General features: G+C 42.1%; 1 protein-coding gene across 2 annotated transcripts in view; it reads left to right on the forward strand.

Annotated features, from left to right (window-relative positions):
• agap3 (ArfGAP with GTPase domain, ankyrin repeat and PH domain 3) overlaps positions 1–13,587 on the forward strand; it is a 112,758-nt gene extending 99,171 nt beyond the window's left edge. For both annotated transcript variants that reach the window (XM_069692153.1, XM_069692152.1), the window contains exons 17-18: positions 9,401–9,656; positions 10,666–13,587. In XM_069692153.1, coding sequence (XP_069548254.1) covers positions 9,401–9,656; positions 10,666–10,890 — 481 coding nt within the window. In that variant the 3' untranslated portion in view covers positions 10,891–13,587. The remainder of the gene's footprint in view (positions 1–9,400; positions 9,657–10,665) is intronic.
• The last annotated feature ends 2,644 nt before the right edge of the window (positions 13,588–16,231 follow it).

A 16,231-nucleotide genomic window follows, 5' to 3' on the forward strand; every position in this document is an offset into this window, starting at 1 on the left:
ACAGGCAGTTCACACAACAAAATGCTCCATAAGAAGCACCAGGGGTCCATAAATGTCAGCCTACTGAGCCAAAACCACAGTATTTTATGTCTGAGCTTCAGTCCGTCCTGTACACACTGATCACCAGTGACACCACAGTCATCCACAGTATATCACCACTGTCTCTTCATAATATTTCCAACACAGTATCTGCTGTTTGTCCCTCTGCTGCCTCGACTTGAAGACCATAATTCATGAAAGCTGTGTGTGTGTGACATCGCTTAGCACTTCCCTGATAAATGCTCTGACTTGCTTCAAATCCATCAAGTTTGTCACTTGACATGTAAATGCTAATCAAGAAAATATTTTTACAATCTAAACCACATCTGAAACAAACCCCTGTGCTCCTTCTGAGATTTAGGGTACGCATTCAGTCTCGGTTTAAGTTTGTAACTTTCACGACATACCAAGCAAAACCAGCGTGTTTTGCTTTTGGATCCAAACAAGTAGCGTTACATCTTTTTAATATGTAACTTAAATTATATTTTTCCACTCGCCCCGTACTGCCCTCATCTAACTCACCCCACCAAGTGTCTCTTCCCTTCCCCTCTGAGGTACCCAGATCTGGTAGGAGGATTGTTTATCTCTTGGTGACAGGTGAGACCTAGCGTCCCAGCCTGACTAATGACCTGCTGTGTGGCTGCGCAGGTAATTAAGCACACCATTATGGCTAAACCCCACCCCAAGAGCCAGGCCCTCGGGCCCCAAGCTGCCCTGTCACATATCCATCACACAGAGCCGGGTCATCACTCTGTCTGTCACTGCAAAGACTGTCTGTAGGGTCTCCCTGGTGGCATTAGACTGCTTTAACATCACAGCTTTGTAACTTTGTTAAGAAAAGTGACAAACCAACAGACAAGCAGAGCTGGTTTCTTTTTATTTTACTACAACTGTTGATTCTGTTGCTGCAGCTACAACTTTTATGGCTGAAATATTATAACAAATACAATATTATGGCTTTATAAGGACCATGTTTCGTTGCCATGTTTGTTTTTTGTAATGTTAAGCCAGTGCGTTGGTTAATACAATATAATTCAATATGTAAAATATCAGACACGTTTTATAGATAAACCATGGGGTGCTCACCACCAAAAGTGGAGGGCCTCGGCCACTTTCCCCGCCTCCATCAAACAACAGAAAAATGAGGGGCCAGTTTTGCTTCCCTCAGAATCTGTGAAGTCCCCAATCATGTATCATGTTCTGAGAGTGTCCATTTTCTGGAGAACTGAATACATTGTATTATTTTGAAGCAGTAGCACTAAAATAAAAAAGCAATACAAGGCTCCCTTCAGCACAAACTCACTACCTGTTTGTGTGCACGTACTGGGACGATATAAAATGGTCACTAAAATGCTGTTTGTGTTTTCAAACAGCTGAATCCATCCCCCCGCTCTCTGGCCAGTTCACTACTGAATGATGGCCTACAGTTGTTTATTGAATGGTATCTGTGCTAAAGTGCTCCACTGTGGACTTGATGAAAGATTATTGATGTTGATTCCTCTCCCTACCACTGTCAGTCCCACGTCGCCTCGAGCAGGAAGCTTCTTCATTGTCTAAAAAATCCGATCTCATCCCGAAGCAGCATCTCTATTAGTTTTCACTGTCAAACAATAAATCTCATTTGCAGGATAACTAATCTTTAGACAAAAAAACTGCAGTTGTAAATATCATACATGGCCACTGGTTACTGGGATGCTGCTGGATTTGTTGCAGACAGAATACATGTAACAATGTGGGGTAAACACTGGCATTAAATTAATTTGCTTTATCATGAATGATGAATGTAACCAATGTAATGGGATGGAGGGTTTTCAATTCTGTGAGTGCTTCTCTTAACTTGAACACAGCACATACGAGAGGGTTTTAATTGTGTCACATTGGTGACATGTAGCAGCTTTGTGATGTTACCCAGGCAGCCAGTATATGGCTCCTGACTCCCACTAAACATTAGTGACATCTAATCTAAACGATTCAGTAACTACCTGAATATCAACTCAGTGTCTGATTGAATGTCTCCTGCAAGACTAGTTTTAGCCCCTTGCATTTTTGAGATTTAACTTAAAAGCATTCATCCACAAGATTGGTTTAGCTTATGATATTCTGCATTGAAAGAACACTATACACATTTGTGGCACGCAGATTCGCACAGAAAAGAAATTAGATGTACATCAGGATTATTACAGACATCATAAAGGGAAGCTTGTTTATATGCACGCATTCTGTATGTATATGTATGTATGCCACCTAATCACCTGTTTTTACACCGTACAGAAGGATGAACAGTACCATCCACCCTTAAAGTTGGGTTGCAACTAAAGCCTTTGTAATGTAAATGAATCCCTTGCTGTGCTTTTTTAATCATCTATAAGACATTAATAGGAACGCATTTTGGATTTCCAAGTTGTAAAAAATCCTTTTGACTCATGATGACCCTTTAATTTGGTAATAACCAACTCTTTTTATATACATTAATAATTGATGGCTTTAATAACAGTCAATAAATCATGTGCTAATGTTTTTAGAATAGCCTTAAATAGGAGAAAAATCACATTGGCTGGTTATGATCCTTTTTTAAGTAACTATGCACTTATAAATATGGTTTATCTACTTATAAAGGAGTTTCTAACATTCTCATAAACCATCAAGTCTGCAGTTGTAGTGTTCAGAGTTAAGTCATGTATAATGGAGTTTTTAAATATTATCCTGGCAGTTTTTTGGTCCACATTGTATACAACCACCTTCCAGAAGGTAAGAAGTGAGGCAGTGCCACCAACTTTTCACAACCTGGCAACCCAGAAGTTACTTTTAATATCTTTAAACTGATTTATAAAGAATTAATAATTAATTAACCAATGAAGCCATTAGTTGCAATTTATAAATGATGCCTCATTATATAGTGGTGCCGGTGCACTGAAAGCGGAAGTCAGATCTGACCAGGCTCTGGTTAAATCTGGGATAATACATTTGTGGGAGCTCTGCGTTGTGGCTGATCTCCACAGTCAGCATATTACAGGGGGAGTTGTTCTTTTAATTAGCACCTAGGAGTCATTGTGTTTTGCACATCACCTCTAATTGCTTGGCATGTTTGTGATAGAAAACACTACAGATTATTTTGACGGATTCTGTGGGAGAGGTCCAACGGCTAAATTTCCCCTTATCTTCAGCTGGCACACACCCACAAACTGAAACCCCCCCCCACACACGCACACACCCACACCCACATACACAGACACAGACACCAGTTCTCATTTGGGGGAAATGTCCTGGAGCATGGACGGATGTGGACGGCTATCCCTCACTGACGTGGGCCTCTCACTGTCACCCTCTGTAGGCTCCGCGCCGCCCTCGGCCACAGGCAGGTAATAGGTCTGATGAGAGCCCTCCACTTTGTTTCAGAAATAATTTGCCGCTCCTGCCGCCTGCAGGGTCTGCGTGGTAATAAAAATGAATCACACCGCTAACCTCTCCAAACCTGGCCCCGCCGCCTGTTTTAACCCCTTCTGCTCTAGTCGCAACACCTCGGCTCGTCCTCCCAACCTGTTTGTTGCTGTTTACAAAATCAGTGTAACGGCCATAAGACTTCAGTTTTAGGATCCGATTACATTTGGTCCTGTCCTTCACATTAGTCCCCAAAACACAGAGCAAAGCTTCCGGGCTACTCACAGGTTAGCAGGTCTGGAACGCCAACTCTCTGAAGAGATTTTAGAATAGCCGGCCTTGCCAGGAGCCCTAGTGGTGAAAGAGTAATTAATTAAGACAAATGAATAGCTGGGTCTTCCCATGTCCTCCCTCTCTCTCGTTCTCTCTCTCTCTAAATGAAACCCACAGGTCAGTAATTAGCCCTGTGTGGGAGAAGTGGTTCCGCAGTCACTAATTGCCCACATGCCACCGGGTTTCAGGGCCAGGTGGACATAGAGGAAGGACTGCTTCATTACAGCACAGCCTACTTAACCACGCAATGCAGTAGGGTTAGCTTTACAAAATCATAATAAAGTTTTCAGTCTGGTTACTTGAAAGAAAAATAATCACGGGATTTAAAAATGTCCTCGTGAAGCAGACTGCACACTTAAGCGGGGCCATGTGTTACTGTCCCCTCAGCTTTGTATGCGAGGCGAGGGTTCAGCAGGGGTTAACAGCATGAGCATTTAAGGGTGTTAGTCTTGCTGGCACAAAAACACAGCCACTCCATCATGAGGAGTCTGACAACCTCATTAATGTCACAATATATTCAACTCATCCCTCTGCCTGCCTTCAGCACCCAGATGCTCCCCCATTGGCCAGAGCTCAACACAACAACCGTCTGAATTCTGGTCATCTGTCCAGACTACGCTCTCTGAGCAAGAAAAGTGTCATCTAATCGTCTTGTAAAAATATTTGTCTTAATTCTTTCAGAGCTGTTGTTCTCAGAGCATAGCATACCATGTCTACACTGTAACCCGCTGGAACATTGGAGGCCTTATTTAGTACTCTTGCTGTGGCGTTTACTGTGTTGCTCCTTCATTTCTCGCCCTTAGCAACCTTTGATGCTTTGGGGCCCAGCTTTCTTTCCCTGTTGTGTGCGTTTTTTTTCATCTCTGCCGTCTCCCTCTCGGCCCCCTCTCTTGTCTTTTCTGCTGCTGTCCCTCTTCCTCACTCTCGACTCTTCCCTCCCCTCGGTTTGTGGAAGTGAAGCCGCTGGCTGCATGGGAATTGGTCCCATACAAGTCACCCACCCCCACTGTGAAGTCTGTTCAGGCCGGTCAAACCCGAAGGCCCCCCTCCCTCCACCACCGCCACCATTTCTCCCCTTCAGTGCGTCTATTTGATGTATCCACTGTGAATTTGGATGCTCATGGAAGAGTAGGAGGAGCTGTAGATGCTTTGATAGTTTAGGAGGACTTGGGTTTGAAAGATGGGTGAGCGGTGGGACGGACATCCTCCTCTTCCTGTGGACCAATGCACCTTTACGGCACGCAGTCAGATTGGTCATTGAGGCTCCTCCACCACTAGCTCCACCCAATGCGTCATAGATTCCCCTTCCCTTCCTATAAATTCCTGTTCGCTTTTGTCTTTCAGGCTTGACTAATTATCCTTGTTTGTCCCTCTTTATTTGAATTCAGTCATGTGTTCTTGACTCCGTGGGCTGGGTTTTAGGAGAATCATTCTGCCATTTGCCACTTAATTAAGTCAGGGTCAGAATCCATTGCTCAACGGAGAGCTGGAGGGACAGAGCTCTAATACAATTATAAAAGAGGCCTTTCTCTACTGTTAAAGCTGCCTTTATCGAGGTGGGCTCTGCATAGGCAAATGAAAGGGGACACCAGCTCCAGACAGGAATCCCATTTCCACTTTAGACTCAGTAAGCGTCTTGATGTTTGCCCAAGATTTCATTCAAATTCAAAGTCGGTGAAAGAAAGTAAAACAGAGATGATCAGCTGCGAGATGACGGAGGAGGTTTGTGGCGAAGCAAACAACTTGTTTTTAAGTTGAAAGAGACACAGGCATTTTTATTGGGAACTTTAAGCTTCCCTCTGTCCCCTAAGCAACAGAGAAATTTAGAACAAGTATGTGCTGAAGCCCGAGTGGGGACATGGCGGCTGTGCGTGCGTGCGTGCGTGCGTGCGTGCGTGTGTGTGTGTGTGTGTGTGTGTGTGTGCGCGCGGGTGTGTACTGTAGGAGTAACCATCAGTTCAATTTCCTAAATATCCCCCCATGCTGTGAAAATTCACTCTCCTTTGCCTCTCCAACTCCCCTCCCACTCTGTCCTGGCTCTTTGACATGCTAAATCTGCTGATTTTATTTTTCTTCCTCCTGCGGTGAGGAAGTGTCCTTTTCAAGGGTCTCAGTTTCCCCCCCCTGACTGTCTAAAGCCAACCTCTGTTTGGATTGTTTTTTATTTCAAACAAAAGACAGAGGCGTGATTACCATTTCACTTCCTTTCAAACTCTGTCTTTCAAGTGGCAGCAGCTGTGGTATTTTTCAAAACCACTGCCTGGCTGCTATTTTTTTTTATTTTAAGTGGACTGTCTAGAAAGAACTGTGAATTTGTTGAATTTAAAGCTCAGCATCAGCAGCGAGTGAGGCCTTTTTACTGCAGGTCTTCAGGGCTGATTTTGTAGCGAAGGCTAACAAAGTGTCCTCGGGGCTCCTTTCTGAGATGTTGACGTCTTCTTAATGGCTCTCCTCAGTCTTTTTGTTTCACATCTTGGTGCTAACTTTCTGCCTCATTTAGCTCATATCAATTCAGTGGGCTCTACAGATTCAGCATCTCATTCATGGTGCAGCTCTCTGAAACAAACTTCGGACAACAGCTCTCGCTGATTGTTTTTAACGATGCTTAGACTTTTGTTAAAGTTTGGCGATTTTGCCTTTAGGATTACAGTTCAGTTTCAGACCGACTTAACTTTTTTTTGAAAACAAGTGTGTTTTTTTTTACTGGCAAAGAGTACTCCGGAAATAATGGTAGGGGGCAAGACAGCCCCTTCCTGTTTCTGAGCAGTCCGCTGGTTCTAAGGCCAATTGATTTGCTAACAGGCTTTTCTACACATAATGACTGAGTAGGGATTGATGGAGGTCTTAGACCATAAAACTCTTCGCCACTGCAATTGCCTGCCATTAGGGCTGTATTGTTGTTCACATAATACCCTCTTCCTTAAGAAAAGATTTGCTTATGGTGTAGCCGGGTGAAGGACTCTCTCCTCCACATTTTCTTTGAGGTCATAACGAAAATGTACCCATATGCTTATAGGCGCAATAGCTTTAAGACTATTTTAAGATGTGGGTTAAGCTGCTTTATGAGCTTCTGGTGGTGTTTTTGTAGTTAATCAATCTCTACTTCGGTGCTGATAAAGACTCACCCCTCTTCCATCACACCCTTAACTCCTGTAGTTAGGGCAGGTGCCAAGCTCCTCTGTGCAAGACGGACTGCTCCGTGAAGTGAGCCTGGCAGCTGACATATGAGTCTGAAAATGGTTGCTGTCTGCGGTGTGCTGGCAGCCTCGACACCTGGCTGCTAAGGTCGTAATAATGAGGGGTGACTAATTTTGAACTGGTTACTATTGTTAAAATGGCTGCTGGGATTGATAAAGATCTGAACGGAGAAAGACTTAAAGTGCAGCTTCACCCAAAATTCAAAAAAGAAATATTTTTTCTTGTGTACATGTAGCAGTGCAGAATCGTTCAGATAGTTTTGTTTTACTCACCATGATTTTGAGACATAACTCTATATGTCCTTATGTCTATATGTCTCAATTTTAAGTCGCAACTACTTTTCCATTAGGAAGTCATTTTTAGTTCGCTCTGTGGCTTATCTAGAGCAGAGGTTCCTGAACTTTTGAGACTATGTAACACGATGTACGCTACCGTACCAAAATTTCCACTGCAGATACCAACAATTATTTTCATAAAATAAATTCAAGGATTTAACAATGCAGCATCAGAAAGACTAAATAACAGCAACAATAACAGTAGGCTTCCGTTTTAAACTCAAAGAATACATTTATTAATTAGAAAATGCACAATATTCACTCAAATCAATCAGCAGCGGGAGGCATGTAGGGAACACCTGTTTTTTTTTTTTTTTTTTTTATCTTGTAACCATGTCAATATGCCATTATGTCCACTTGTTAAAATCAATGACAAACAGCTAACATTAGTATTAAGCTAAGATTAGCATTATGCTGTGTTTTACATTGCCCCACGTGGCTAAGCAAGTAGAAGAAAGAACAAAATACACCACTGAAATGATCCTGCTAAACGTTGACTACGCAGCCGAAATCACCACCAGTGTGTCACAGAACTCCATTGTTGTCCTAAAATTATTAGAATTGGTGACGTGTTGCTTTATTATGAACAATGGCACTGTACTTTCCTTTACAACTATCCCAAGCACTCTTATGTTGCTATATAATCACCAGTGCACCAAATGTGTATTAATCCGCAGCTGAATGTAGTTCCCAACAAACAGACTCCTGTTTGAGGGATATCTGGTTAAAAAAAAAAGAAAAAAAAAAAAAAAAGGTCTGCTGCCCAGCTGTTTTAGGAAGAATATTTGGAGTTTGAAACAGACTTGGGGCTGTGTTAGATAAGTAAGCACACTCAGGAAGTACTAACACACAAACTAATACATTCTTGCTTTTGATCTTTCAGTAGAATTTGTTGGCAAAAAGAATTACAAACAGCAGGCGAAGGCTTTAAATGCTAATTTCACAAACCAGAAAAAGGAATAACTCAAAACCTTCCCACTTATCTATAAGTCAATGTATAGATGTGATGTAGGCTATTGTTGTTTCATCTAAAAGGTTAATTATGGAAATAAAGCATGCTGGTTGAGTTTGTTTTCACAGTTATTGTGATGAAATACAAGTGAATTGAGTTATATTGTCAGTTTGTACATGCTGCCAAGCCTAGGCCCGTTGATGGAGAGTCCCACGAGGGCCTTGTCACTCCAGCCAGCGTTGCCGCTTTAACTTATCCGTACAAACCTTTTCCTTTCTGTCAGTCAACCACAAATCCAAACAACAGTCTCTTTCTGCTCCCCTTATCACACCGACTGACAGGGTCACCGGGTTAGTACCACACTGGGCATGCTCAGTCATTCACATATTGATATTGATTTTTTTTTTCTTTCTTATTTGGACAGTTTGTATGTGGGCAGAGAATGAAACGGGGGGTCAAGATGGAGAGCAATAGATAGAGTTCTGCCTGGTGATACAGGATGGAGCCTTCCCTCAGTCTCTATTCTCTGCTGCAGGCTGGAGTGTAGGAGCCCCACATCCCACCGTCCCTTTCTGGCTGCCATTCAGCCCCATCGATCTGACTCAGGGCCCAGCCACCCCAAGGGAGACTGGGGCTCTGAGACACACTGCCTCTTTTGTGGAGGGGATCCACCAGTTCAGACTGACAGCCGACAGCGCTGATAAAAATACATCCCCCGCCTTCCTGTATTGTCCACAGCAGACATGGTGTTCAAGATGTGTAACCTTTAGAAAGCTGGCCAGGCTCTAACCGTCATGCTGTCGACCATAATCACTGGAAACTGGAATATTGCCCAAAGCGTCACACCCTCTGGCATTCTCTCATCTCTGCAGACTATCTCACTGTATTATTTCCCACTGTGATAGTGAAGCCTCGTCACTTTCCTGGGCCCTAATAATTTAGAAATGTCACTTGACTCCAGTAAGTCTCTTAGGCCTATTACAGTAATATTTCCCTTGTGTGTCCACATTCTCCCTTTTGTACACGCCTTTAAATCACTGCCTCTAAATTATGAGATATGTTTTGAAAGTTCTTTAACTTAGGTGCGAAATTGCTCATAGCATGTTCACAATGTTTCACCCTGCCTGACCCGTGGTGCTCCTGCCACTTTCCCCTCTCTCTCCAGGGAGGAGAAGGAGCGTTGGATCCGAGCCAAGTACGAGCAGAAGCTGTTCCTGGTGGGGCTGCCCCAGTCCGACGTGCCTCTGGGGCAGCAGCTTCTACGGGCGGTGGTGGAAGATGACCTGAGGTTGGTGGTGCTGCTGCTGGCCCACGGCACCAAGGAGGAGGTTAATGAGACCTACGGGGATGGAGACGGACGCACTGCTCTGCACCTCTCGTGTGCCATGGCCAATGTGGTCATCACGCAGCTGCTCATCTGGGTGAGTGGGAATGGTCAGAGTTGAATGAAAGTTTTTTTTTTTAGGTTATTTCGTGTTTGGACAAGCGGGTGGACCAGTTGACCTCTTTCAACCTTGCCAGATGTTGCTGCAAACAGAAACTGATGTCACGCACCAAAGAGTCACAAGAAATTAAAGTTTTATGTAGAAGTAGCAATTCTTTTGACGAAATTAATTTGTTGAGCAACAGTTGCCTTTAGTTGTAACTCAACTAAATAAATTTGACTTAAAATATCTGTCTAAGTCTACATCTTTGCTACAATTAGGATCAAAATTTGTATCAGTATTGGATCACAGTTTGTTCGAAGAAACACCCCAGGACACTTCCTATAAAGTAAAACTAAAAATGTAAGTTAATGCTGAATATAGATTCCTAGAGGTTGTTAAAACGTCACAAATTTCATGAAAAAACACATTTATACATATATATATATATGCTACGGCCTTCAAACATGTCTTACAGCAGAACAATTTAACTGAATATAAGCAGAAAACAGGTACTTCAAAGTCAGGGAAGTCTTAGCATCAGGAAATACATGTATGAACATTATATATAAACTTTACAAAATGGAAAAAAAAATTCTACTAATGAAAATTTCGGGGGGAAATTTGATTTCAAGTTTAAAGGAAAATGTGTGAGGCCAAACATTTTACAATTTTACTATTCTTACTCAAGAAAGAAGAACAACTTGATATGAACTGATGTCCACAGTCACCTAAAACTTATCTTGTCTGCTGATTGTCTGCCATTTACAGAAAACGAAGGACAAAAATAGGGAGAAAATACAAATGAGCTGCTGATTAGGCATCAGTATTCCTCTTAAGTAAAAAAAAAAAAAAAAAGGAAATTTTTTTTTAATTACAATCAGAAATATGTATTCCTGATATTTTTTTTAAACATATTTTTACAAACTTTTGATTCCATTTAAATACTACTAATAATGAGCATTTTATTTGATTTACCTTTTATCTCTGGCATTTTTTCCCACAGTACGGCGTGGATGTGAAAAGTCGAGACGCCCGCGGCCAGACGCCGCTGTCCTACGCCCGACGAGCTGGAAGCCAGGAGTGCGCCGACATACTGCTTCAACACGGCTGCCCCAACGACACCAGCAGCCTGACCTCCGTGCCCACGCCCAACATGAGCCGCCGCAACCCCAACATCAACAACAACAACGCCCAGTGTGAGCTCAACCGCAGTATCAGCATCATGTAGGAGCCGTGAAAGCAGCCACAGACAAACACAACAGAACCTGCGAAGCCGCCCGCGTCTCTTCCCAGTACTTCCTCCTTTGTTTCACACTGTGTAACCCAGAATCAGTACCAATGGAGAGATATCAGGAGTGATGGACTTACTGTTGATATTCCACTATGCTGACAGAAGTGAGTGTTTTGGGATTCGGACATTGTACATTGTTTATTTCATATTATGATTTTTTTTTTATTCATTTTTGTTTGTTAAATTTATTCAATCTTGGTCTGAAACGATCACGATCAGCTTTAAGCTTTTTTTTTTTTTTTTTTTTTTTTTAAGCGTCAACCAAACAAATGACTTACTTTGGCATTCTTACCTTCCCTACGAAAGGCATTTCCTTAATGCTTGAACATTTTCCTTTTCATGTCTTCCTCTTCTGTGATGTGAACTGATTGCATAATGAGTGTGAGTGAAAAACTTTCTTCAAATTTCCAAGCCTGAGAATCATAACATTAAAGTGTAAAGAATAGTTTTACAAGTGACACAACACTAATGTGGGAAAGAAACTTTAATCTCATGATATCAATGAGTGGCTGTTACAGCTTTCGTAATGATGTATGTCTTCAACACAGCCTTCAAACTCTTGACATACTATTCGTATACAAAGGCAAAGCAATTATACTTAAAGAATTCAAATGATTTAGATACTTCATTCACAGTGAAATAGATTCGGATCATCATAAAGGAGTTGATTGCTGAATTCCTATTGGGTTGCAGTGAGTCATTCCCTTCGCCATCCTTATCACGATCCTCAAGTAAAAGTGTTCATGACTATAAAGGAATTAAGGGGCATAATGTTTTAAGACCACTGAACCACATGTCTTTGTAAGTGTGCATCTTCAACCGGGTTTCATTCAAACTCAAAGGTTTGAATGAAACAGTGAAATTATCCCAGTAAGAGGTCTTTGTTGGAGTAATTTTCCAATCGACTAGATTGTGTTAATAATTGTTTGACACATATTTCAAACCACAAGCATACTGGGATATCCATTCTCCTCCTGCAGCCAAAGGCTGTTAAATCGGTACTCTAATGAGCATTTCCTCTATTGTTGCTGTGAAATACATATATGGCACTGTGTGTGCGTGCGCGCATCCGTACGTTAACTGTACGACACGTCTGTGCTTACGTCTTCGCCGTGTGCAGCAGAGAGCGACTGGGCATTTCTGTTCGTGAGCGTTGAGAAAGGACGCTGGAGAGAAGACAAACACCTTCCGGGAAAATTTGGGAACATGACTGTGTTTTAATGTACAGATCTCTGTAAAAAGTAGTTCTTGTTCCTTCGCCTTATTCCTTATAAGAACTTACTCAGACGTTTAGAGTCGATAATGATAAAAAATAAAATAAAAAAAAAACCTTCCTCTTCCTTCTGTGCGCTCCCCCATCTTGAGAACCCGTCAGCCTAAAAGCAGGGAGGTAACAAAATGCATTCATGTGACTGAAGTGAGACATTTAGAGATTAAAAATGAGCAAAGAGGCCCATAGAGGGAAGTATGACTAGTTTGCATTAATACAGATGTACAGTGTTCCTCAGACATGATAAGCCAATTCATTTAGAGTAAGTAGAACTTGGATAAGAAGTGACTTCAGGTGGAGTTGGCACAAAATATTTTCCCTTTTTTTTTCAACTGCCATTTGTGAGGTTTTAAAATGTCTTGATTTTATGGGTTTACAAAGGCAGAATGTATGTTTACAGAGCAAGTTTTGAACTTGGTACCTTATCTACATGATTTTTGTGTTTTACAGTATTCCTGTTTTCAGAGTGCACTGAAAACAATATATGTGATCAAAAGAGGATAATCGTAAATCCAGGCAATAGCCATATTGCAAAGAAATAGACATTTAGGTAAATTCGCTTATTTGCTTTCGTGCCAAAATTGAAATGAGAGGATCAAGACCGAGTGGCACCGATCTTCTCCTTTAACTCGCAACAAGATGAATAAGCAGATTTCCCAAAATGTCGCATGAATTCTTTCCAGATGTTGGAAAAACAGCCACAAATTCAAATGGATTGCTTTGAATTTACTCGTACTGTACTACGATACTGGCCTTATTTCTGATCATTACTTGACCAATTTATTTGAGTGAGTACATTTCAGTGTTCAAAGGGATTACTGAGAGGACTTAAACGTGTACAGTGATTACCTAAACCCTTATTTACATACTGTAGATGATGAGAAAAAAAACACAAAAAAAAAACATTAGAAGCCTGCCTGTTTTTTTCCCCCTAAACATAACATGAAGTGTACATATTAGCTTAATGCTTTTATCTCAAGACAAGCTCCTCAGAGAGAAACAAATTAAACTGGTTTTAGGTCCTCTTGACCAACAAACCATATTTTGATATGTTGTTTTCGTTTCTCCTTAGGCATATTTTTAAGGTACTTCTGTTTGGTCTCGACATTAACTGGCCATCTTTGGTACTTGTGTATAATGATGTACATTTGACATATTTATAATGCAGTATGTAAATATCTTTTTTTTTTGGTTTTTTGGTTTTTGTTCATTTTCCTATTGTAATTTCTTTACGTTCAGAACGTGAAACAAAGCAGAAGCTAAAGAGTAACTTGTTGTATGCTTGGATGCTTGGCTGACTGTTGGCATAATAATAAACACTCAAATAAAAACGATGTAGCCTTCCCTGGATTGAGGGAAATCGACACATTTGTCATGTGTATGTGGTGTTCATTCATCCTCCCATCACGCTGCCGTTGCTCACGGACCCTGACCTGCTGATGCTTCAACAGACAAGGTGAGTCTCTCTTTCAAATTAAAAGTCTCACCGTCACGTCAAAACGTACTGCCATTTCATCTTCTCCTCTTTCACATGTTCCATCATCAAACTTTGCCTCCGAGATGACTCGAGCACTCACGACTCCGCCTGTCCTGAGGTAAGTAAAGCAGCCTCTTCACTTCCTGCTTGTGGGACCCCCAACAGTTGCTGAAAGAGGATTAAGATAAAGAGTTGGGCTTAGTGTCAGGCAGCACAACACCGTGGGGAAAACTGAAAGATCTCAGTGTTCGGAGGAGTCAAGCCCGCACTAATCCACTTCTTATTTCCTGCTAATCTTGTCTCAGCATATCTTCATCTCCTTCCTCTCTCTGTTGGCCTGCATTGTTTGTGTTTTATCACCTGGTTTCTCTTTAGTATTTCCTCTTCCTCCCTTAGCACTGGCCTGACATGGAGCCACAGTGCACCAGGTCACGCTTAAAGGCTCTGAAAACTAATTTCCTCAATCGGCTTCCTTGCTGGTTGTAACGGAGTAGCAGTTTTTGTTATTTTCACAATAGAGATTTCAGTATTTTTTTCTGTGCTCTCCCTAGTTGTCTAATGTTGGCGGGGTTCATTAAGAATAAGTTGGTGTTTCATGTTCCTTGACCAATAGGATTTACCACCATTTGAATCAGAATGTGATGGAAATTGTTTGGTTGCTGTCAATCAAATCTGATCAATCTCACATTGATTTGAAGTCGTATTTGACACATTTAACTCCAATATTTCCCCTCTTTTTTGCTCTGTTTTTGGTCTCCACCAACTCATTTTGGACCATCTGGTTTTTTTGCTGTGAAATGCTCGATTATGGGTACTAGCTTGTTGCAATCCGAGTCTGATATTTGGTGCCTGGTAGACATTGTCCAATGACCTTTTGAAGAGTTTCCTTTTCTGTTAGAAAACCTCTGATTCGAGGACTAAAAATAAACTCGAATGTGCAGATAATTGGCTGTGGGTTTGTCACTATGGTTAACATAAAATATCAGTTAGAGAAGATTTCCCATTTGAAATCGGAGTCTTAAGGGTTTTTAAATGTCAAAACTTCAAGGCCCTGCTCACACTAACCTCAGCTGGCACTTGCTTTTTCTACACCTCCTGAAAAATATTGCCAACAAAAAAAAGAAAAGAATCTGCCCTGTAATTTATTACCATGCCTCACGTCTTGGCAGACCCCGGCCACTTGTGTTTGTTGTGGTGCGACTAGAGCGCTCGCTTGCACTGCTGTGTGTTTTGATATTTCATCAGGGCCTGCTAAACAGTGAGGAGGGCTCTCTGCCGCCCACCTCTTCTCAGACAAATTGCCTCCAAGATTGCAGAGGTGGGTCTGCGGCTGATGGATGGGTACACAAAGACCTGATGAGACCATATTTGCAAACATTAAATCCATATTTCCATAACATGTGGAAGCTGCTTGGCCACCGGCCACTTTAACAGCCTATTTAGCAAGCAGTCAGTAATGTGCCCAGTCCTGACATAAATGTTGCATTATGGTGGCGTCAGAGAGGGGTTTATCTACATGTCCGTTGGTGCCTGTCTGGATTTGGATATGTTACTGTTGCTCGCTGTTTTTCCCCTCCTCTCTTCACCCGTTTAACCTCTTTAACCAGTAATTATATCCACCCTGCTTCCTCAATCCGGCCATCTCTCCTCCTCTCCAGAATCCCCACAGACTTAGAACATCCATTCATCAATTTCAGCTCCATCATGTCTGACCAGTACATCCATGTTGCACCCTGACCTTTCTGACTCCCCCAAACTCATGCCTTTAAACTCATTTCCATATCCTCTCACTAATCTGCAGATTTCCGTCCATCTCTTCCTCTCTTTCTTGCTCCTTTTGCCAACCTGGCTGTTTCATACCGACCACGCTATCTTCCTCTTCACCCTCCTCTCACTCCTTTGTCTTATATAAACGCTCTGTTCCCATCACTCTCTCCCATTCTCCCTTCTTTCCTCTCTCTTTCTCTCCCCTTCCCCGTTGGCTTTTGCCTGCATTTCGCTGTTAATTTGCCTGAGAATGCATTAGCTGTAATGAAGGCTGAGGGCCGAGGGAATCCTCCAGGGTTCCATTAATCATCCCCCCTCAGACAGGCAACCTTGATTACAAGTGGCAAGAAATTCATTAGAGCCGGGCCTCTGACAACTCTTATCTCCGCCACTAGATCTGACTCATTAGGCAGCCAAATTAAAGCTATGATGGCCCTGATGAAACTCATCGCTTGTTTATCTTGTGCGATTTGATGCATCTGCCCATACATCACTGTAGCCACGACCGTCCGGACCCTCCCAAGAAGTCAGGCCTCCAGTCGGCGCTGAGCAGCCTGCACACTCACAAAACCAGCCAGTAATGAGCTCCATGGCTTTCCTCTCTCGCTCACTCTCCAGGTGGGAATGAGGAAATGGTTACGTGTCTTTGCTGGAAAGAACTTCTGATATTTCAATTTGGGATTCAAGTGGCAGAATGGCAATATATAGGTAGTGTCTTGAGACTGAAGTGTTCACTAAATAAGTAGCTTTAATGAAAGAGAGAT

Source organism: Brachyistius frenatus, unplaced genomic scaffold, assembly GCF_029030835.1.
Source record: "Brachyistius frenatus isolate BFR_SWC_R1_liver_20210118 unplaced genomic scaffold, ASM2903083v1 Contig_12, whole genome shotgun sequence".
NCBI classification, from domain to species: domain Eukaryota; kingdom Metazoa; phylum Chordata; class Actinopteri; family Embiotocidae; genus Brachyistius; species Brachyistius frenatus.